At 42.3% G+C, this 24028-nt stretch overlaps 1 protein-coding gene across 8 annotated transcripts in view; it reads left to right on the top strand.

Annotated features, from left to right (window-relative positions):
- Window positions 1-4921: 4921 nt before the first annotated feature.
- Window positions 4922-24028, top strand: part of ECI2 (enoyl-CoA delta isomerase 2) — a 43436-nt gene continuing 24329 nt past the window's right edge. The window contains exon 1 of one of the 8 annotated variants that reach the window (XM_065052499.1): window positions 4922-5081. In XM_065052499.1, the coding sequence (XP_064908571.1) occupies window positions 5020-5081 (62 nt within the window). In that variant the 5' untranslated portion in view covers window positions 4922-5019. Of the gene's footprint in view, window positions 5190-24028 lie in introns of all 8 variants that reach the window. The other 7 variants (XM_065052502.1, XM_005506700.3, XM_065052503.1 and 4 more) reach the window with 7 other exon arrangements.

The raw sequence follows: 24028 nt of genomic DNA on the forward strand, positions 1-24028 counted from the left end.
TAAAAATACAATGTGACAGATAACTTTATGGCACACTTGAGGCAAGTTCTTCTATAGTGGCAAAGTGCCAAAGTAATTACAGCACTTTCCAGACATGAGGCTTGGCCCTTCAAATCCTCATTTGTGTGACTATTTCAGTGATGTAGGCCTAAACTTGCAGTCCATCTCCTGTGATCTTAATTAAAATTTTATGTGTTGTCCAACTGAATGCTGAGAGTTTTGGAAAGATTTGTAATTCATGATAAAAGAGATCATGTTTTTTACTAGAGGATGGTAACCTGCGGCTAGATGAGGTAAATTTGGTGATTTGTTCACGGTAAAGGAACTGCAATGGTTTGAAGCAGCAAGGATATATTTGGATGGAACAGATTGTGAGAAGACACAGCTCAAGGCATGTACCACTTGGTCAGTGGAGAACATTAATGAGACTTGAGAACTAAGAACTTGGTATTTTAGATCTGAACTAAGGACAATGCTGCAAAAAGGCAATTCTTCCAGAATTACTGATTGTCTGAGAATAAACCAGCAATCCAGCCAAGAAAAGTGGAGTAAAGCACTGTACAATTAGTTAGTTGCTGATTAGAGCTCATGTTTATATTTCTCTGTTGATAAAAATCTCTGTTCAAGCAAATGGGTCCAAGTCTAATTTCTTCTTGGATGTCAGGAACTGAGGTAAGAACATGACCCACATAAACAGGAGTTTCCAAAACCAGGCTTACAAAGACACCAGTGATTAATGCCCCTTGTTAACATTATAGTTTCCTTCACCGTAGCAGCAAAACTATGAAAGGCCCTCTCCCACATGTATGGAATTGTTTGTCACCATCAATGCAAAAAGCATGACAATATTGTCACACAAGTAAGTCCCACAGGATTTATTGGATTGATTTTCAAGGGGAAGGTGAACAAATCACCAAGATAACGTTCTGTTACATATGCATTAAAGTTCCCTGTGGTGATAATGTGAAATCATCTGCCATAGAAATCAAAATCTGAATAATAAAGTACCTGACACATCTGTTTCCTGGATAAACAACTTATATAAAAGAGAAAACAGCTGCCTTGTCACGGTAAGGGATGACAAATATTCAACTCTTTAATACTGAGTACAGTGACATTAAAGAATGCATATTTCAGAAAATCTATGGGACAAAGTGGCAAACACTCAACATTAAAAACTACAGAAATTATTGCAAAGACACAAGAACTATCATTATAGCAAAAAAAAAAAATTATGCTGGTCAGATTGTAGAATATTTTGCGATCTTGAAGGAACTGGGGATGCAGATAATATGGTGATCACCTTGATGTATCAGAATCAGCTCCCATGATGTCAACACCATTCCTCCCTTCCACTGTGAAGTTACACGAAACACTTTTTGTTCAGGCTTTTATCAGCATGTCAAAGAACTTGCAATTACGCTGAAGTACACAGCACATAGATATAGATTACAACAGTCAAACCACTCACTCTGCAAACAAAACATCAGGATCCAGTGGTCTGAAAATTTATTGCTTGATTTTGTAATTCATAATAAGGGCACAATATTTTCTCTAGCATATACATAGCTTATAATTATTACGACAGGATGTATATGGTAAAATGCACACATAGAAAAGGCCAGAATAAAAGTGTGTAATATTAAGCCACATGCAAATCCCATCTTGTGAGGTATGTGACTTTGTTCCCCTAAGATCCCACTTCCATGAGTGAGAATACATTACAAGGAAGAAATGGTTAAAAGCATGTTAAGAAAATAGGTAATGTCACATACATAAGGAAAAGATAACAACACCAATAGAACAGAAAGATGTTTTTGTGACACACTACTCACAAAATGCTTGTTTAATATTTCAGCTTACCTGAGCAGTCAGATGAATGCTAAGTAGCTAAGTAATTGAAAGGAGGACAAGAGAAGAAAAATAGAGAAGAAAAAAAGGAAGAAGGACATCTGGAGGTATAGGTTTCTAGAGACAGACACACACATCAAATTGTACTCTTGTAGACACAATACACATGGATTGTGATATGTATCTTAGAGAGGTGAAGAGAAAAAGAATTCACTGTGCTTGCTATTTCTCTATACCTTCCTTTGGTGAGCACTGCATACTGCTGGTGTCCTTATTTAATTCCTACAGCATACAATCCATCTTTGACTGAATCCAGAGATGCCTCTTTTCTGTCTTCAGGTACAACTGGAAAAAAGTTTATTCATTCTCAGAAGTTCCAGTATGACTTTATTAAAAAGACAGGTCTATTTCAACTGATTTACATGCAATAGAAAGAAGTTAAGAAAAATAAGATCTAAGATATTTAATCTCATATATTTAACAGCAAAGTTTTCTGTAGGTAGTATTGGGTGAGAAGGAAGCTCGCAAATAAAGCACAGCTGCTGTGCTCTGTATTCACCTGCGCAGAGGCAACAGAAAACATAATGCAAGAGACTATTTTACCTTGGAATTGAAATGGGTGAGCTGGGTCTAATGGGCTGCTTTTGTTACTGTTACCTTCAGCTAAGCAAATATATAAAAGGCTTTTGTGTTTTCAAGAGGGTAATAATTTAAAGGCAAAGAGAATTCAGGAGAAGTGCACTCCCCCCTTCCCAAATACTTCTCATGTAGCTTCTAGACAGTAGTACAAAATGTGAAACTGTATTATTTTGAAATAAAAGAAAGGATATAAGAATTTTACACAAGGATAAAAATGCAGCCAGGAAAAACCTTTTGTCTTACCATTAACAATAAAATGCTAGAGAGGACACTGTCATTAGGGACTTGTTTGTCCAACAATAAATCTGAAGCAACTTACCAAATGAGTTCTCTAGGGAGTCCTCTCTAGATTCATCGCATTAGTGCTAACAATAGTACTACAGTAAACTTTCAACTGATGCTCATGACATTCCTGTAATTATTTTTCTGGCCTTTTCAGACTACAAGACTAAAACTGTTGTGTGCATAAGCTTTCAATAAAATAAACTATTATTTGACAAAACAAATGCCAGTATTTTAGAGCAGAATTCTTTTCTTTTTTATTCACAGAAAGCCTCATTCCTGTAGGTCAGAGGAAAAAATTAGCCCATAGTTTGGCTTTATGCATTCAAAATACTGTCTCTGTCTAACAAGGTACATACTTTAAAGCCATCAGTTTTGCTTGATCAAGGCCAAGTAAGAGTATAGAACAACAATACCATTTAATATAACACCTTCAGAAGGGTGCTTTCAAAGTCTTTTATAAACATGAATTTCATCTCACAACTCTGCGTAGCAGAGAAAGAAATTGCCACTGAGAGGCTAAAACGCAAATAAATACCTATTTTAAGTAGGTCAGCTAGAGGCGCAAACCAGTAAAGGTTGTGTCTGAAACTGAGAAATGGTAGGCTTTTGGATCTGTAATCGTAAGCAAAATTCAAGATGTATCAAGTTCAAAGAAGAACACTCATGCTTGAAATTCAAGGCTGTGTTAGAAAAAGTCAGCTACATGTGATTTGACCAGAGTCACACATCACAACCATGGCAAGATGAGAAAAAAAAGTGCCATCCTAACTGCTGGTCTCAAACAGTTATGTACACTTTTGGAAAACAGTAACCAAGCATTTAAGGAAGGAGAACCCCACAGCTCATTAACAGCTTTGAAACATTTATCCTTGAGGGAGAACTCATAGTCCTAAATGCATTTACTTTTGGGGAAAGGAGAAACAAACAAACAAGAAATTGAATCAGGACTAAAAGGTGATTTTATTGGATGCTTTTTGAAAGGAGACTGACAGAGCTGAGTATCCCAGTCATGAAGATCTTCCCAGCACCTGACTGAACACAGAAACATCTTTCCCAAAGCAGATAACATCAGCAAGGAAAAATTAAACATACCCTGAGAAGCGAAAGCTCAAAGTGCAAAAGCTTAGCAATAAACAGCAATATATTTTAAGTTAGATGGGACAGACACTAGCATTTATTTCACTTCTGCACGGCACCAATCCTACTGAGGTACAGACCCAAGGCTATTCAGTAGCCCACCAGCTGATTTGTGTGGAAAAACAAGGACATGAACATATTTAAGAGCTACCTAGCAGGCAAAAATAGAAAGATAATACAAGTAATGGCCCCCCTCAATAATGTGATGTGTGTTACAAGGCACTTTTGAGGGGCTGAGTCCATTACTTTTGCTCACTGGCTTCACATCTGATCATTTTCCATAGTCTGCTCTCTGACAGTGCCAGCTGCCCGTCAGGCTTAGAAGTCATAGAATGTCCTGAGTTGGAAGGGACCCACAAGGATCACGGAGTCCAACTCCTGTCCCTGCACAGGACAACCCCACAGTTCACACCATGTGTCTGAGGGAGTTGTCCAGTCTCTTCTTGAACACTGTCAGGCTTGGGGCCGTGACACCTCCCTGGGGAGCCTGTTCCAGTGCTCCACCACCCTCTGGGGGAAGAACATTTTCCTTATGTCCAGTCTAAACCTGCCATTCCCGCGGGTTCTGTCGTTGGTCACCAGAAAGAAGAGTTCAGTACCTGCCCCTCCTCCTCCCCTTGTGAGGAAGCTGTAGCCCCATGAGGTCTCCCTTCAGACTCCTCTTCTCCAGGCTGAACAAACCCAGTGACTTTAGCCACTCCTCATACTCCCCTTCAAACCCTTTCACCAGCTTCGTGTCACTCTTCTGGATACTCCAGTAGCTTCCACAACAACCTGTTTAATTTCTGACCCCGAAGTGCATTTCCCAGGCTATGGCTCCAGACTGCTGTCACACCTGCATCTGGTTGCTCGTAGAGAGGAGACTCCCCGCCCGGTCCCTCCCGCCAGCGGAGCCCCAACCTGCCGCCTCACGGCTCCCGCCAAGCCCGGTCCGGCCCGGCCGCTGTCACCTCAGCGGCTGCGGGCGAAGCCATCACGCTCAGCCCGGCCTCCACCACGGGAGGCGATCGCCATCCCCTCAGCTGAGGGCGCAGTAGCTCCGGCGGGGCGGAGTTTGCCGCCGCCGCCGCCGCCACCTCCTCCTCCCCCGCCGTGGCTCCCCGTGTCATGGCGGCCTCCGCCCTGACCTTTGTTCGGAGGTTGTGCTGGCAGCCGTTCTGCCAAGTGAGGTGAGCCCCGATCGCCCGCGCACTGTCCGTGTGGCTGGGGGCTCTGGTGCCGTCCCGCCCCGGTGAGAGCCTGGTCCGAGAGCCGCTGTCTCCTCGCCGCGCTCCCGGGTGAGTGGCCGGTAGCGGGTGGCCTGGCTCCCTCCCCGGCCCTGCTGCTCCGGGGCTGCCCAGTGGGCCCTCTCATAGAGGCCAGGGGAAGGCTGAGGGCCGGCAGTGGCGCGGCCGGGGCTGTAAGCGCCGTGGGGCGGCGGGAGGCCCGGCCGTTGCCTCAGGCCTGGGCAGCCCCGTCTCCCTCCTGCCGGGGCCCGGCGTGGAGACCGAGCGCCCTCCCACCCGTGCCACTCGATGAACCGGGTTTGATTTCTCTATGCGGCCCGTACGTACGCGGTTAATGCGCGGAACGGGACACTGGTTTCATCCTAAGTTGAGGGAAGTCACTTTCTGCTGGAGACAGGGACCCTTCCAGCCGTACCGCCCACATTTTGTGTTTGAACACACTTGTGGGAGTGGGATACTTGCGTTTGGTGCCTGTACCCTTGTATTTCTGTCTCCTGAGGCAAGTGTATAACCACCAAAGAAGTAGTTAGGGTGGGTGTAAGGGGCCTGAAACTGTACTGAAATATGGAGAAAAATATGTGATTCTATATCACAGAATCACAGAATCACAGAATGTTAGGAATTGGAGGGGACCTCAAAAGATCATCTACTCTGATCCCCCTGCCGGAGCAGGAACACCCAGATGAGGTTACACAGGAGGGCGTCCAGGCAGGTTTTGAATGTCTCCAGAGAAGAACACTCCACAACCCTCCCTATGTTCTTGTTCTTTCCCCCCTCCCAATCAGTCCCACGAAAACAAGCTTAACCATGTGTTCAGCTAATTAGGGCTTCTTGCTGAGACTACTCTGACTTTCGAAATAGTGATGCAATATCTCCCATGGTCTGTCTTCATTACATATTGATCTTGAGCTGTTTCCAGGTAACGTGTCACTTGCACTAGTGACACTGGGACAGGTGTGCAGCTCTGGTGTTAGCTGGGCTGTGGGAAGCAGAAAGGATGACTTGGCTTCTGAGTGGACTTAGAACTGTAGGATTGACATTGACAAAATAACGGTTAAGTTGGAAATTCTACTGAAAAATTGTTTGTGTGTGAATGATAATCGCGAAGTGTGTCAATTTGTAGAATTTCCTCTTCCTATCAAAAATATCTTAATAAATACTCAAGTAAATTAAGCATTTGGTTTGTTACATATACTCAGTAAGCAAGATCCTAAGTAGAATAGTGAAACAAGCATCACCATACCAATAGATTAAAGACCTATAGTACTCTGATTGTTATCAGCACACAATTTTGACTGTTATAATGTACACTTTCATAAGTGAAATGCTTTTATCCAAGTATCTCCATTAGGCATGAATGCATTTTGACCAGAAAACTGTATTCATTTAGGCATTAAGGTATAATGTTTTTCTCCCAAGGCTTTGTGAGAAATTATTTGAAGCATGTACATAAAAAATTTCAGATACAGGGAGAAACAGAGAGAATGCAAGTTGTGTGATCAGCATGACTTCTGCCCTTATTTCAAAAAATAACTCTTTAGGCAGACTTTCTACAGATAAATATTAATTTAATGTAGCTAAGTTGTTACAACAAGAGGAAGGGAAAGCAATTCTAAGTTGGAAAGCATGTAGAAGACTGGCCTGCTGGACATCGTTAGGCTAGTGCAGTCAGATGAATTTGAAATGGCAAGATGCGGTATGTGAAATAAGGTAATAGATTAATATGAATAATGAGTTAATGTTTCTAGTATATTATCCAGATATAATACAGATAAATGGTGCAGTTTTTCCAGTAGTACAACACCAGACAGGTGGGCTTTATTTTCTATGTCAACTGTATGCTAGCAGAATTATATCAAAGATGCTGACAGCCTTGCTATGCCAATACATTTTGGAGGCTTTTTTTGCAGTCTAAATTTAAAAAAAGGGGCATATCTTTGGAGAACTGGGAGGTGAAGGCTTATACAAATATAAGTGCAAAATACAAGAATTCCTCTTACTTTGGTGTTTTGCATTTTGTGTTTGTTTGGTTGTTTGGTTTTGGTTTGGTTTGTTTTTCCAAGAAGGGCATTCATAATCCTTTCAGACATGGAGTTGTTAGTTCTACAGGCTGTCTTCCCATGTACCCGCTTTTTGTCCTGCCCCATCGCAGTATGTAATTTTTCCAAGTTTGAATTTGTCTGAGGAGGAGGGATGCTGACATAAATGCACATTCAGAAGAGTCTTACTGAGGCTGTACCCATTCAACAGTCTTTCCATTCAGCTGTTTGAGATTGGGAGCTTCACTGCTGTGGGGATGTATTTGCATTTAAGGCAGGTGAGACCACTGGGAGCAAAAGGTTTGCTGCTGGGAAACCTGTGTCCACACTATCCCTGTTTTGAGGGTTTCCTTCAGGCTGGTTGTAGTATGATCCCAGTGACAGGCCCATGACTGGGTGCCTGTCAGCAGCTGGGAGACAGCTCCCAGTTTTATGGTATCTAGAAGGGATCTATATCAGATGTGCCAAGACAACTCTGCAGCACAAACGAGTGAAACAGAGTTGGAGACAACTTTGAGACTTGCTCCAAGAGCATTCTCCTGGTCCAAACTAAGGTAGTAACCTAGTCACACTTGGACTTTGTAGTTGGTAGTTATATCAGCAACTTTAAAGGAGCTCAGATCTTTATCAAAGACTGGTTTTTCTGTGAGCTACTCCTTTGATTCTCAGCAGCTCTGAAGGGACTTTTCAGAGGAGTGCTATTAAATGCTGGTATTTAAATAAAGTGGATTGAAAAAAATGGTTCTTTTTCTCTTATGGTGTTGGCTTGTTTATGTGGCCTTTGTTGGTCTTTGCCTGTGCCTGGGATACTTCCTGCTTACAGTAAATGTGTCTTTGCTACAGTATCTACTCTTCAGCTTGGGAGGCAGCAGTCTTAAGGGGTTGAGTTCACTTCCATCCTGGCTCTCGAGCTGTGTCCCAAATCTCTTCTTAGCTTCCCCGCATCATCCTGTGACAAGACATCTGCATGTTTACAGCCCACACACACACAACAGGAGCTCAGGTGCTATTAAATCCCAGCAAAATATGCAACAGTCCTTATTCAGTCTCTGCAGCCTTTTTCTATTTCTGTCTGGGAATTTATTGAACCAGCTCCCTGAATTGCTTATCCTTTACTTGGCAGTACAGTTGCATTCTTTGGTTGTTATGTCAAAGGCCCTTTGATACATTTACAGCAAAGCAGGACATCATAATCCTTGCATCTGCTCCTTTCACTGTCTCTGACTGCAGACCTTATAGCTCTTTTCTGCATTTCCTCCCACAAAGCCAGTCAGATGTAAGCTCCTGGGAGGAGGCCCAAAGGGTTTGACTTTGTCCTGGATCTGTGCACATTATGAAGAAACTCCTCTGTTGAGAGTGGAGGAAGAACTGATCTCTTGCAGCTGAGAGATTATTTCTGGCTTTGTCCAGCGGCTGTTTTCTGGGGCCTCTCCTAGTGAGAAGAGGCTCAGTATTCCAGGTCATTCCCTGAAAGTACTTCTTTATTGCTGTTAACAGTCTGTTGACTGCATCGTGGGTTTTTTGTTTGCTTGGATTTAATATATGAGGAGGATGTAAACACAGCCTTCCACTGCTACAGATATGCAATAAATTTACCTGCATTTGGGGATAATTGCAGATGTCAGCACACCCAGAGTGCCTGTAAGCCTTGCCTTGTGGAAAACCTCTTTGAGGCTATTATCATTCGAGAGATGACCAGTAGGTTTGGTGGTGAGCCCTCTTCTGTCCTGTTTCTTTTTCCAGGTTTGACCATGAGGATTTAATTGGCCTCAGAAGGAGTCTTCCTGGATCCCTGTAGTGGGAAATGTCTTGACCTTTCTGTGAATCCTATTCAGATAGCTGTGGTTGGATACAAACATAAAAATTTAACTAGCTTTGTTCTGATGTTCTCATGTCAACTGAGCAAAAGGGACATTATTGCCTCTTCTCACCCACTTTCCTGCTGCCAGGCCCTATTTCTGTATTGCAGCAGTTGCTTCTTTTTCCTACTGTCCACTGTCACCCCCAATCCAATCCACTTTTCCATAGAGGAGGACTGGATTTTCCTATCAGGGATATATCCCATATCAGGGATAAGAGGGTCATTAGGGGCAGTCAACATGGCTTCACCAAGGGGAAGTCGTGCTTGACTAACCTCATAGCCTTTTATGAAGATATAACGAGGTGGATGGATGATGGCAGGGCAGCGGATGTGGTCTGTCTTGACTTCAGTAAAGCCTTTGACACAGTCACCCACAGCATCCTTACTGCTAAACTGGGGGAGTGTGGTCTGGACGACCGAGAAGTGAGGTGGACTGGTTAAGAAGGGAGGTTAACTGGCTGAAGGAAAGAAGCCAGAGAGTCGTGGTCAGTGGGGCGGAGTCTAGTTGGAGGCCTGTATCTAGTGGAGTGCCTCAGGGGTCAGTACAGGGGCCAGTATTATTCAATATATTCATCAATTATTTAGACGAGGGAATAGAGTGTACTATCAGGAAGTCTGCTGATGACACCAAGCTGGGAGAAGTGGCTGACATGCCAGAAGGCTGTGCTGCCATTCAGCGAGACCTGGACAGGCTGGAGAGTTGGGCATGGAAAAATTTAATTAAATATAAAGAAGGAAAGTGTAGAGTCTTGCATCTGGGCAGGAACAACCCCAGGTTCCAGTATAAGTTGGGGAATGACCTATTAGAGAGCAGCGTAGGGGAGAGGGACCTGGGGGTCCTGGTGGACAGCAGGATGACCATGAGCCAGCACTGTGCCCTTGTGGCCAAGAAGGCCAATGGTACCTGGGGTGTATTAGAAGGGAGGTGGTTAGTAGGTTGAGAGAGGTTCTCCTTCCCCTCTACTCTGCCCTGGTGAGACCACATTCAGAATATTGTGTCCAGTTGTGGGCCCCTCAGTTCAAGAAGGACAGGGAACTGCTGGAGAGAGTCCAGCGCAGGGCAACAAAGATGATTAAGAGAGTGGAGCACCTCCTTTATGAGTAAAGGCTGAGGGAGCTGGGTCTCTTTAGCTTGGAGAAGAGGAGACTGAGGGGTGACCTCATTAATGTTTATAAATATGTAAAGGGTGAGTGTCATGAGGATGGAGCCAGGCTCTTTTCGGTGACAACCAATGATAGGACAAGGGGTAATGGGATCAAACTGGAACACAAGAGGTTCCACTTAAATTTGAGAAGAAACTCAGGGTATCAGAAAGGGACACTGGAACACTGGAACAGGCTGACTAGGGGGGTTGTGGAGTCTCCTACTCTGGAGACATTCAAAACCCGCCTGGACACTTTCCTGTGTAACCTCATTTGGGTGTTCCTGCTCTGGCAGGGGGATTGGACTAGATGATCTTTTGAGGTCCCTTCCAATCCCTAACATTCTGTGATTCTATGATCCTACACCAGTGAGGCCCTGTGGAGTATGCCGTTGCTGTCTTACATGGGCTCTTGTGTTTTGGTTTCTGAGTCTCTTGAGTTGTGACTCTCAGTCCTGTGTCTCAGGCTGTCCTGGCTTGCCTTGTTCAGCTGTTTGCAGTTCCCTATTAGACAGCCAGTGGTTGGTTGGTTTGTTTGTTTCAGTGACAGATTTCTGTATATCAGCTCTCCTTGGCTTACGCTGTATTCTGTAAGTCTCAGGTACTCTGCTCTGCTCCACCTGCTTGAGCTAACTGTGCTTATCTTTTCAAAATTCCCCATGGTAGGTCAGGCCTCTAGTTCTAGTTGATGGCTGTGAGCCAAGTTTTCTTGCTCAGCCTTGACTGTGGGCCACAGATCCTTCCCTGACAACCACAAAGGCAAGCAGAGCACATAAGTGCTGCTTTTTCCCAAGCTTATTCTTTTCTGACTTGGTGCAAGTCAAAAAAAGGTTTAGAGAGCTTGTCATATGTATGTTACCTTTAAAGTAGTAATGATTTTCTCTTTATCTATATTAAAAATATTAAAAATCACCTTTCCTTTCTTGAAACCTTGCCCATTTTGACTTTTGCAGTAACTTTTTGCAAGATACTGGTAAAATCAGCTTCCCCTAACATTGTGACTGTAAGGTGACTTTCAGAGTCTTTCAGAAAGGATCTTTATACTACTGATGAATCTTGGATTTTTCTTTTTCATTAAGGGTTGGGATTCTGAAACATAGCCATTAGTGTAAACTTACCCTTTGTCTTTTGAATACTGAGCCTAGCTAGTCAATGGAAAATGAAGAATTAAATTTCTTCATGGAAGGCTTCTTCTGTGAATACTAATGTTAATTGCATGAGTTATTACATCTTGTTTGCACATGCTATTTTACCATTATGACTTAAAAGACAAAAGGTAGTGGTAAAATGGTTAAACAGTTTTCCCAAGAAGCATCTTAGTAAACTTACATCCTTATTTAAGCACCCTCTTACACTGTTTTGAACAGAAATACACACAGCAGTTGAAATCAACCAAACAAAATCTGGAGCAGCAAGCTCACTAACTGTATGTAATTGAGCTGGATTAGACAGTTCACAACTAATATCAAGCCAAGGTGTCTGGAAATCTTGAAGACAGATTGACTTGGACCACGGCTTTCTGTTGTCGTTAATTTGCTTTGAAGCAGCTGTTCATTTAAGTCAGTGGACACTGTTAGCTTTATCTGCTGGATCACTAGGTGGTTCTGTAGCAGATTGGCTGCTGAGTGCAAATGAATCTGATAATGTGAATGCAAATAAGGTGGTATTTAGCTACACTTTTTGTTGTTGGATTTTGCCAAGGCTTGAACAGCCTTCTCTCCAAAGTGCGCTCTCCCGTAGCTCCCACTTGACAGTTTATTTTTGCCCTTGCTTTTTAAGATTTCTCTCCCCATCAGAAGTTAGTTATGGGTTTGTTGAGCTGATTATAGATACATTTTCAAATGTTTGGGTTTGTGGTGTTTTGGGTTAGTCTGCTTATTTGCTTTTTACTTAATGTAATGCTAGGAATTAATTTTGAGCTTTTGCTAGGGTAGGAGATACTGTCTTTTAATAGTACCATTCTAAGAAGCTGCTTATTTCTCTCTTCCCTGCTACTTCTCCACCTGTGCAAGTCATGCTTAGTCTGCAACTGCAATCTAGTGAAGAGGACAAGCAAGCTATATGTCATTCTTGCATAGCAGTCCTTGTTAGGATGGAAATTGGTCTGTTTATTTCTAGCAAAATTTTTGGAACATACAAAGAAATGAAAAACACTTGAATGTCAGGAATTCAAAATTCATAGTGCAAAATATGACATTCTACCCTGGGCTTGACATGCAGACTTAAATCACTGTAATGAGCCTTGTTTACAAGTAACCTCCATTTATAGTAATGCCAAAGTACGCCCCAGAGGTTTCACTGGTAGTTGTCTTTGTTAGAGTGAGCACATATGGAAGATTGAACCAGTTATGTCCATCTGTTCTTTTTTTCCATTTTATTATTGTATTCAGCATAAGAATATTTGTGACTTATTTTTTTCTTTTTTTACTATTTCCTGGCTGTTCTATTTTAAAAGAATAATTTAAATTTTAATCCGTGTGAAATAAGCTAACTGAAACTATTATGTATTGATATTCAGTTCAGATTGGTTGTTTCTTCATGATTCTGACGTAGCAAGTGATTGAGCCTTTCTATTGTGATGAGCCCACTGATTACAGTGAGCATTTTTCAGGTCCCCTTGAAGTTCATTATAATAAAATTTAGACTGCAATCAGTAAACTCCAGCAAAAACAGTGAGATAAGATTTTAAAGGCCTTGTTAAACCATCCTTTTTCACAGACAAACAGAAACCATTGTCAAAGAATTTAGTGCTAGATGCTCCACCAGAAAACAGGGAGCAAAAGCTCTCTTGGAATGGATTCTGGTTGGGGTTTCTTTCTTCCATCAAAACTTGGGCTTTATGTCACTGAATAGGTGGTACTATTTGCTTGGCTTTGGGGAGGTCTGGCAGTGATTAATGTGTAGCAACTTGATAATTTGCCAACATCCTAGATTTAAAATTTCCCTGATGATATTCTTTTCTCACTGAAAGCAATGATATTAAAGAACAAAAAATCACTGTTACAGTGTCAGCATAGTATTTTATCAGCTAGTGCTTTTCATATGAGCAGTGTTAAGTAATGCAGGTCAGCCAGCCACAGAAAGAAAACCATAAGCATTATTGGTGAGCTAATAACTTCATTGTTTTGTTCATAAACTGTAATGTTGTAATGTTGACCTAAATACCTACAGAAATGATAACAGCACTACATAGCAGTGAATTCAGTAGGTAGACAGATTTCATTTGTTTTGAAATCCAGGGAGAACTTGTGTAATGTTTGCTGTGTGTATGAAAGCTACCTTTTTCTGATAACATGGAGTATTTCATGTGGAAACTTCTGTGCTCCAGTCAGTGAATGAAGTCTATTTTAATCAAAGATTAAATGGAAATTCTCATTGTGTTGGTTTAGAAACAAGTAAACAGAACTTTGCCCTCAAGTGGTATCTGGCTACATAGTTCAGAGTAGCTTTTTGACAGTGGAAATGCAAAGCCGTGTTTAAAACCAAACAAATTAAAAAGCTCCACTCCCAAAACCAAATAATTCTTTCTATTTCAATATCATAGAGTCCTTTTAACTTGCTCACAAAAGTATCATCTGCTATTGGCATCTGACTCCCCAGAGGCAAAGGTTTTCTTTTTCTTCTCTCTTCTTTCATTACCCATACCGCCCCCCTTTTTTTTTTTTTCCTTTTCTTTGCCTGCCTGTCCTTCCCACTCCCAAGTAGTCTTATTGCTCTGCCAGAAATAAGGTCAGGTTGGAAAAGGAAGCCACACAAGAGTTGTCCTTTTTAGGTCCTGATGTAATTCTTGGTATTTCACATCTTTTGTCTGTAGCTAGAGTAGGCGGTTTACAGATGAACCTCTTTCCCTGTGACAGGGCATGCACAGCTGCCCTTCATCCCAGCCTGGTTTGTCTGAGCAAGGTCAGAGTGGGGACTTTGCTTTTAGCAAGTGTTGTGATTTCAAGGAGTTCAGAGTGTACTTTGCTCTGTGAAATATCTTCACTCATTTACATAGTCAGTAGTTTGGGTTTGTTTGTTTGTTTGTTTTTTCTGTCATGATCTTGCAGGTTGATCTTTATGATTGGACTTCTTGGCTACAAAGACTGGGTGTGTATATGGATCTAAGTACTACTTCCATCCTTGAATGTAGATTGACTTACAGGGTAATACTACCAGGTGAGAATTTAAACTGTAACAGTTCAATAGCAAATGTAGTCTTCCTATTTTCAGAGTGTCCTAGAACAAATCATTGCAATTCCTCTCCTGAAACAGACTCTGAAGGTTTTCACATGAAGGTGAGGAGAATTGTAGCTTCAAAGTCTAGTCTAGAGATGAGCTGTTAAAGTTAGTGGGCTGCTTGTGTACTCCTTCAGTATAGCTAGCAGGTTAAATGTGTTTGTTTTTCACGCGATCACAGACTGGTTGAGGTGGGAAGGGGCCTCGGGAGGTCATCTGGTCCACCCCCCTTGCTCAAGCAGAGCCACCTTTGGTGGTTGCCCAGGACCATGTCTGGACAGCTTTTTAGTATCTCCAAGGTCAGAGACTCTACCACCTCTCTGGGCAACCTGTGCCAATGCTCAGTCACCCTCACAGAAAGAAGGTGTTTCCTTGAGTTCAGGGGAAACCTCTGTGTTACAGTTTGTGCCCATTGGCCTTTGGGCCTGTCACTGGGCACTGCTGAGAAAAGCCTGGCTCCGTTGTCTTCACACCCTCCCTTTTGGTATTTATATACATCAATAAGGTCCCCATGAGCCTGTTCTTCTGGAGGCTGAACAGTCCCAGCTCTCTCAGCCTCTCTTCATATGCGAGATGATCCAGTTCTTTAATTGTATTATTGGTCCTTCACTGGACTATTTCCAATATACTCCTGTCTCTTTTGTACTGGGGAGCTCAGAATGGGACACAGTAATCCAGTTGTGGTCTCACCATTGCTGAGTAGAGGGAATAAAAATTATTTCTTAAGAATTAGGTTAATTGAGTTGTATAGATTGTTTGTTGACTCTTTATCCCTCAAAAAATGGCTACTGTTTTTGTAGTGAGGTGCTCTGCTAATATTTATTCTTAAAATATCATATAAGAGGTATATAATTTGTAGAATGCACAATGATTCTTGAAAAATTTGGTCCTTAGAAGCCAACCATTAAAACAGAGTAAAATAATTATTTCAAATATTGTGTCATTTTATACCATGATAAATGTGCTTGTAAAATGCTTACTGCTTCAAACACTTCAGTATAGCAAGCCTGTTCCTGAAACAAAATAATCCTTCTCATTGGTTTTGTGTTGTTTTTCTTAATTGCCAGTGAGATGCCAGATGAAACACACTTTTATTCTAGGGAAGAACTTCCAAGTTATTTGGGTTGTCAGCCACTTTCCCAGACCAATAGTTCTTTGCAATGTCTACGATGATATCAGAAGCCAATATGACTCTGTACGTGTTGCAGCCCACTAGTAACTGTCACAATCCACCATGAGCCTTTGACCTCTGTCTTGGGAGCTGCCGCTTTAGGCGCAGCCTTCTAAATGTCATGATTTAAGCTTTTTACAGTGTTTTAGTAAGACATGACTTGAAGTTTGTTGGAAGTGTATAGTTTTAGTTTCTAAAAGAGACAAACATTCTCAGTGCTTTATTTTGTACGCAAGACTTAGTGTCACATCTGCAAGATCAATCATTCTCTGATAAAACTAAGAGCAAGGTATGTTACTGAGGACATCTAAAGAGAAAGTTATTAGTTGGAAATTGAGAAAACTTCTCAATAACACTGTTATTCATAGAGCAGGTATAAATTCTGCTGTGACAGAAATATACTTGCAAGTCTTGCATATATGTAAGAACTTTAGCTCTAAGCTCAAGTCTGCTTCAGATTTTTAACAACTAAATTGGCCAAGGTCTTTATAGGACATATTTGTCTGTTTGTGGGTGCTGGAAATAGTGCCAAAACCAGGAACAGCGTGTTGCTTCGTGTTTAGTACTAATTTGTTTAATTCTAACCTGTGTGAAATAATCCTGGATTTGGACAGGGTAAGCTATTGACAAGTTCTGCTCTATTATAGTTGTGTAGCTTGTTCAGTATTCTTTGTGTCCATTGTCATTATATTGAAGTGTCATGGAGTCAGAAAAGAAAGTAAACCTCACACGTCTTCGTTCACTGCTTCAGCTGAACTAGCAGGATTGTCTGTGTGTTTTCTAATGTGAATGGGGACTCCAGCAGCTGGTTGTATCCTTGTCAGAAACCTACCTACATTGGCCAAAAGCCTTTAACATCGAAGTGTTCACTTTCTTACTCTGCATACAGTCAGCAGGATTTGTCCCCAGGAGCCAGACAAAAACCAGCTTTTTCTGTTCTCCATTAGCAGCAAAATTATTTTGAGTATTTGTTCATAACTGTTTCATAAAAGTCACCTTGGATAAGGATGTATAAAGAACCTATCTTTGAGTGTTTCTCAGCAAATGTCATATGTATGAGTATCACAGCTCTGTATTTTTCTGCTAACATTCATGTTTGAATGTGTTTCAGAGGATATTTGTCAGTAAATCTTCCTGCTTGCAGGGATGTCTTACATGGACTGAGCATGTACAGGAAATTCTCTCATTCTTTAGTCATTCACCACGTCCAGTTAACTTAAGCCTGCTGGAAAGAGAGAGCTCTTGCAGAGATTTCAGGAGATGATCCTGTTTTCCCTCACAGCAGCTGCAAGGAGAGAATATTAGCTGTGCCTGTACAGAGCACAAAGAGCAGCTCATTTCAGATCTCAGTGAATGGTAATCTAGATCTTTGATTCTTAGATATTCTTTAATATTGAAAAAAAAAAAAAATCAGCACAGCTGAGCCACTTACACTAAACAACAGTGATTCAGTGCTTCAATTTGCCAACAGACACATCATTATATTCTAGTTTTCATATGTCAAAACAGTGTAGGAGTGTAAAATAGTAAAAGCTGATAAGGATTTGTACACCAAACTTGTGTTTAGAACAACTATTGAAATGTTCTAATGTAAAGGAGGAAATAATTTGACTTTCATTTTTTGCTGTTTATTAAAGCAGCAGTAAGTTAAGTGGTTATAGAGTATTTGCACTGAGATTTTCTGCTAGCTAGATATATTGAAAATACCAGAATGTTCCTATGACCTGAAAGCAAAATATTTTAGTTATTCCACAGTAGCTACAGCATAATGGGGTACTGCCAGGGATTTTGCCAGTGCAACATGGACGGATAGTTATTTTCTTGTGTTTTTTAGGAAAACTGGAGTTCTGTCTACCAAGTTATCAACACTTCTATGTTATCACCATTATTAATAAAACTTAGTGTTTCCCCAAGGGAACTAAGTGCACTGATTACTAGAGAATAACCTTGGTAGCTGCTAAGACTTTCTTAGGCTACTGGGCTTTGGTCTGAGAGGTGATGCACTTGTTACAGTAAGTCTTAGCAGGTGCCCAGGGAACAGTCGCGTTGTTTTCCCAAACAGACCCGTGCATTAGTCCTTGCTGCACGAGTAAATAAGACTACTCTAGCTGCTAAGCTAGTGTTAACTTACTGCTAACCTGACCTACTGACTTGGATTACTACTGACCTACTGCCGTGGTGCATGTTCACAGGTGATAGCAACACAGGAGCCTGTGAACTTACCTGCGGAAAGTACAGACTGCTTTGCCTGCAATAGTTACCCCAAGGTAGTTGACTTGTTGATTGTAAGGTGCAAGAGTTGCTGTCATGAAAAGTGTGGGGGTTTGGGTTTGCTCGAAGGCGCAACTCAATTATTTAACGATGTTTCCTTCTTTTGTAGTCGCTAGATATTCGAAAATGTATCAGTCACTGAAATATGAACAGACAAAAATTGTTAGAGGCAGTCTCTGCTTCTCTGTCATGTGAATGAATGCCGCGATTGAGAGACGGGACGCAGTTTGATGCAAACAAAATGTCCCCTTTATTAGTGTGCTTCACATACATTTACGCTTTTCCTCAGCAACGTGCTGCGAGCTGATTGGTGTCTCTGTTACCGCGTTACAACTGATGGGTCTACACTGTACAGACTGGCTGGTGCTAAGGCATTTTCCCAAACAGTTACTACCCCAACCAAAACAATTATCCCTAGACAGAAACAAGAGTCCCTTTTTTACAGGGCAACCTTATTAACTTGTGAAGCTTGTCTGAACATAAAATCAACACTCTCCACTCCTTCTAATTAAGATTCTCGCCTCTATCCTTCCCATGGCCTGTGACCTACAAGCTCCAGCACATCTCCTTTTACCAATTGAGTTTTGCTGGGAGTTTTGCTGAGGCCAGCCAAATCCTGTCCCACATCTCTCCCTTCCTTTTGCACAATAATAACTCTTTTTATAGAACGCAAAATCAATTTTTGTAGGCATTGCAACAAACAAGGCAAAAAAGAGTAACAGGAGAATAAAAACGACCAAAACATATACAACCATCTTCACAAGACTCCTTAACCATCCTGACAGTCCCCATCCTTCAAAAAGTTTATCTAACCAATCCCAACTATCATCTCATTGAAGCTTAGAGACCCCAGCTTTAAGCTGTTGTATACTAGCATGAATTGATTCCGAGTGGTCAGAGGGATTCATACAACACATGCCTTCAAAATCCTCACAACCGTGGCCTTGCGCTAAAAGCAAAAAATCTATAGCAGCTCTATTTTGAACACTATCTACATCTAATAAAAGACCAGACAATGCATTGCTAGTAGCGTTCATTTGTTTAGCAAGCCAGCAGCCAAGCTTATCTAATGTTGCTAGTGCTTTTGCAGCGGCAGCTCCAGGTGTTAAAAGGGAGGTGACAACACATTGGCTAAAAGACCAAAACTTCACATTATCATCACAATCGGGGGTATATGCATGGATGCTACGCTTTGTTCTGTGAGAAAGACGGTGTTGTAGAATCATGGATGTATTAGGAGTCAGGACAGAAAGGCGTCCAAGGCTACACGGATCTCCTTTTATATGAGAAGGCACAACAGGCCATGCTCTATCCCTGTAAATAAGAAATATCCCTGATGGTAATAAAAGTGGAGCATTGCTGGATCTAGACAAGTTTGTTGCTGTGTATTTACACCAAGCAGTAGCGTTTTGAAAAACGGGATGGACAGGAGAGACATCCCATACCTTAGACTGATTTGCTCCTGTATAGTTAAACCTAATACAGAAATCCATCTTTACTGATCCAAGCAACTCAATTTCTTGTGGCTCTAAAGCAGCATGCGGGAGAAAAGGGGTCCAGGCATCCCAGTTATTGGTTAAATTGGGAGCCAAGGTTGGAAAGGCTTTTCTCTCCTTATCAGGTATGGGCCATTTATCTAGTGGCAGTCCTACAAGGCATGTAGAAAAGGGATTATTAGGAGAGGCAGTAGCGAGACACAAGGTGTCTTGTCCAGTGAGATTTGCTAGTGTTACCCATACATTAACCTGGGGTAGTACAGATAAGAGTGGGTGGCTTCGCGCCACCTCTAATGTAATCATAAAAAGAAATATTCTAAAAGCAACTTTCTGCCCCTCTTTAGTTTCCGTGCAAACAGTTTTCTGCATCTTTCTTTCGTCCAATCCCAATCTTGCTTAATAACAGCCCATATAGCAGGTACTAGGTTTGTTTTACTACTCTCTAGATCACAAACTAACACCTCCTCTGCCTTTTTCGACACTAAATAGGCCCAATCTATACAGTCATGTAAATAATGACTACTCCCCAACAGTTCGTGCCCTGTGACAAGCAAAACTTTAGCTACATCAGCTTCCTTTTCTAAGCAACTGTCACACCAGTGTCCTCAGGAGATTCACCAGTTTGTTGCTCGAAAAGCTGGTCTGGAGGGTGGTCGGAGTTCTCTCCGCATGATTGTGGTAGGGATTCACGGAAGGGTCGTACACTCTTTGCTGGAATCCATCGAGGGCCTTTCTCTGTGGAGACACAAGCATAACCTCTGCCCCATGTGATAAGGGGATACGGTCCCATTACTTTACCTGTTTCTGGATCACGAACCAATACTGGGGCCTTAACTCGCACCTCAAGTGAAGCATTTGTGTTAAAATGTTGGACTATTGGAGGGTTGCTATCTAACAAAGAACAATTTAAAAAGTTAAAAACATACAGAACTTTCTGTAGACGTTCCTCAGGGGTGGCAGTCCCTACTCCCCCTTTCTGTTGTTGTAATAAACGTTTCAAAGACTGATGAGAGCGTTCAATCAGGGATTGACCTGTAGGGGAATGAGGTATGCCAGTAGTGTGGATCACACCCGAAGAGTCAAGAAAGGTTTTTATAGTGGCTGAGACATACGCAGGGCCATTATCTGTTTTTATTTGAGAGGGTATACCCAAGGTGGTAAAAGCACGCGTCAGATGTTTTTGAACATCACGCGACTTCTCCCCTGTGTGACAAGAAGCAAACAAAGCACCTGAAAAGGTGTCAATAGAAGAATGGACATATTTCAAGTTACCAAACTCCGGATAATGCGTAACGTCCATTTGCCATAACTGTAAGCTCTGCAGTCCTCTGGGATTAACTCCTCCTGCTATTGACGGAAAAGAGTGTTTCTGACAGTCGGGGCATACAGCAATAATATTAGCTGCTTGTTGGGAAGTAAGGCCAAACTGTCTTTTGAGACCTCCAGCATTCTGGTGAAAAAAGGAATGGCTAAGTTTAGCTTGTGCTATGTGATCCGGTAATACTTGCATTGGTAATGTCAGCAAATCAGCTTGTTGGTTCCCTTCTGCAATAAAGCCAGGTAGAGAAGTGTGTGATCTGACATGCATAACAAAGTAAGGATGAGGACGGGAGTCTAAGAGAAAAATAAGCTCCTGCAATAAAACAAATAAGTCAGAATGCATTACATCACGTAATACAGATTCTTCAGCTCGTTCAACAATTCCTGCAACATAAGCTGAAACAGTGATAATGTTAAGTGGTGTAGACCACCTCCGAAAGGCTCGAACAACTGCGGTCAGCTCTACTATCTGGGGAGAACCAGGAACGGTTTGTACGTCTGAGCCCCATCGCCCTTGCTGATGGTCCCACCACAGGATAACTGATTTATGTGATTTCCCAGATCCATCTGTAAAGACAGTAAGGGCTTTTAATGACTGGTAGCTTCTTTTCGGTATAGAGATGAGGTGGAAGTCAACATTAAACAGTTTATGCGAGGGTGGGTGAGACGTAAGTTGACCTGTGTAATCAGCTAATGCAGTGCAAAAGGTATCTGACTGTTGATAAAGCCACTGTAAATATAAAGTGGTTACAGGTAAGCAGATACAAGCAAAATCTGTTCCCGATAAGGTTAACAAGCGTTGTCTGGCTCTAATTATTAAAGAAGCAAACATCTCGTGTTGCGTAAAAATAGTTTTTGTAGATTGATTTGGTAGAAAAACCCATTCAATTATTAATAAGGGATCTGATTTCTGTGAGTCCCATTGGAATATCAGCGCATGGGGTTGCCGGGTACACGGCTGTCTAGCAGGATTCAGAATGATAAGATAAAAAGACAACTCAGGTGCCCAACGATGCGCTTGCCTATGAGTAATTGCTGTAGCAACTTTCTGTAAGGAGTCAATAGCTTCTGGTCGGAGGCTACGAGGTGCACATAAATCAGTGCTTCCTTTTAGCAGTTCAAATAAAGGCTTTAAGTCTGTATTAGTAATTCCTAACAGCGGTCGGACCCAATTAATTGTTCCCAACAATCTCTGTACATCGTGTAAGTTTCTTATGTCTGTCTGTATTTGTAAGGGCTGGGGAACTATAGTTTGAACCCTTATGCGCCAACCTAAGTACTTCCATGGCGGTATTTTTTGAATTTTCTCTGGTGCAATACAGAGGCCTGCCGAGTTAACAGCAGCCGTGACAAGGGCCACAGCTTCCTCCATGACCTCGTGATGTTGTGCGGCCACTAGGATATCATCCATATAATGATACAATAAGACACCAGGCATTGCGATCCTAACCAGACTAAGTACTTTAGCTACATACCACTGACATATTGTGGGGCTATTCTTCATTCCTTGTGGCAGCACAACCCACTGGTATCTTTGCAACGGAGCTTGCATGTTGACGCTTGGAACCGAAAAGGCAAATTTAGGGGCATCGTCTGGATGCAGCGGGATATTAAAAAAACAGTCTTTAAGGTCAATAACAGTCAAATGCCAATTTCGAGGAATCATAGTGGGGGACGGGAGTCCTGGTTGGAGGGCTCCCATGTCTTCCATAGCGTCATTAATTTTTCTAAGGTCATGGAGCAAGCGCCACTTGCCAGTTTGTTTCTTTATAACAAAAACAGGTGAGTTCCAAGGACTGGTAGAAGCCACAATATGCCCTTTCATTAACTGTTCCGTAACTAATTCTTGGAGAGCGCGAAGCTTTTCCAGTAGTAGGGGCCATTGATCTACCCAAATAGGAGCATCGGTTTTCCACGTCAATTTTAGGGTGTCGCGCACTTCAATGGCCCCACCTAAAAATGGGTCCGAATGGACATTCCCCACTGAGACAACACATCACACCCCATAGAATCGTAGGAACCGGCAACACAAAAGGTTTGACAGAGGCTATATGCCCTTCCGGACCTTGAATTTGGATTAGTTCCAAACTCTGGTGGCTGCTACCAGTTCCTCCAATTCCTGCCAGTGCTTGGGAAACATTAGCCGGAGGCCATTGTGGAGGCCATTTAGCCTGAGATATTACCTTAACATCAGCTCCAGTATCAATAATTCCATTTAACACAACTTGCTGTTTCCCGTGGATAAGGGTACATTGACATACAGGTCGCTTCTGAGAAATGGACTGCACCCATAAAATTTGTGGGATCCCTGTAGATCCAAACCCTCCCCGTCTTTGTTGAGGCTGGCTAGGAACTGGGGAGCCCATCCCTGTGGGAATCAATATCAGTTGTGCTATACAGCTGCCTTTTGGTACTGTGCAAGGGGGAAACGGGGTCCATGCCATAATCTTAATTTCATCAGTACTGTCAGAGTCAATGACCCCTGGTAGTACAAAAAGACCTGACAATGTTGTGGATGATCTTCCTAACAATAGTGCTTGTGTTTTAGGGGGTAAGGGCCCTGTGATATTTGTTGACAGTAGATGAACCGAAGGGTCAAGTAACGTTACTGTGTGGGAGGTTGCCAGGTCCGATCCGGCGCTACCTGCTGTTGCTGGGTGAAGACTTGAGGCACTGCTGCTTCCCTCCGTGGGGGTTGGAACGTCGGCTGTGGTACTTGTGTCTGCGCGCGTCGCTGCCCCGCGCTCCGTGATGGGTTTCCCTGTATCAGTTGACCTTGGAAATCATACTTAGACCGACATTGATTAGCATAGTGGCGCCCTTTTCAGCATCTAGGACAAACCCCAGGAGCCTGGGGCCTGGCACCAGTGTTGGCAGCTAAGCAGTTTCTTTTTAGATGACCAGGTTTACCGCAACCATAGCAATTCCCTGGCGCCACCGAGCCACGCATGGCTGCGAAAGCAGCTGCCATAGCTTCAAATTTATGATCTACAGTACCAATTCTATTACAAGATTCTACCATTTCAATCAATGTGGGGTTCGGATTTGGGAGAGATTTCAATAGCTTTTTGCAATCCACATTAGCATTTTCAACGGCTAGTTTCAACAACAAAATTTCCCGCGCCTCTGTATTATCTATCTGACGCTCTAAAGCCTGTTTCAATCTATCAATAAACTGCATATAAGGTTCTCGGGGTTCCTGGGTTATCGTAGTGAAGGCTTTTTGTGGCTTCTGTAAGTCAGGGACCTTAAAAAAGGCTTTTTTTGCTTCCTCACGGGTTGCTTCAAGAGCTTCCCATGGGATATCCCGAGCCTGAGCTACTGGATCAGAGTGCTGGCCCGTGCCTGTAAGGTGTTCTATAGTCAGCGCAG

The sequence above is a fragment of the Columba livia genome, chromosome 2 (assembly GCF_036013475.1).
Source record: "Columba livia isolate bColLiv1 breed racing homer chromosome 2, bColLiv1.pat.W.v2, whole genome shotgun sequence".
Classification (NCBI taxonomy): Eukaryota; Metazoa; Chordata; class Aves; order Columbiformes; family Columbidae; genus Columba; species Columba livia.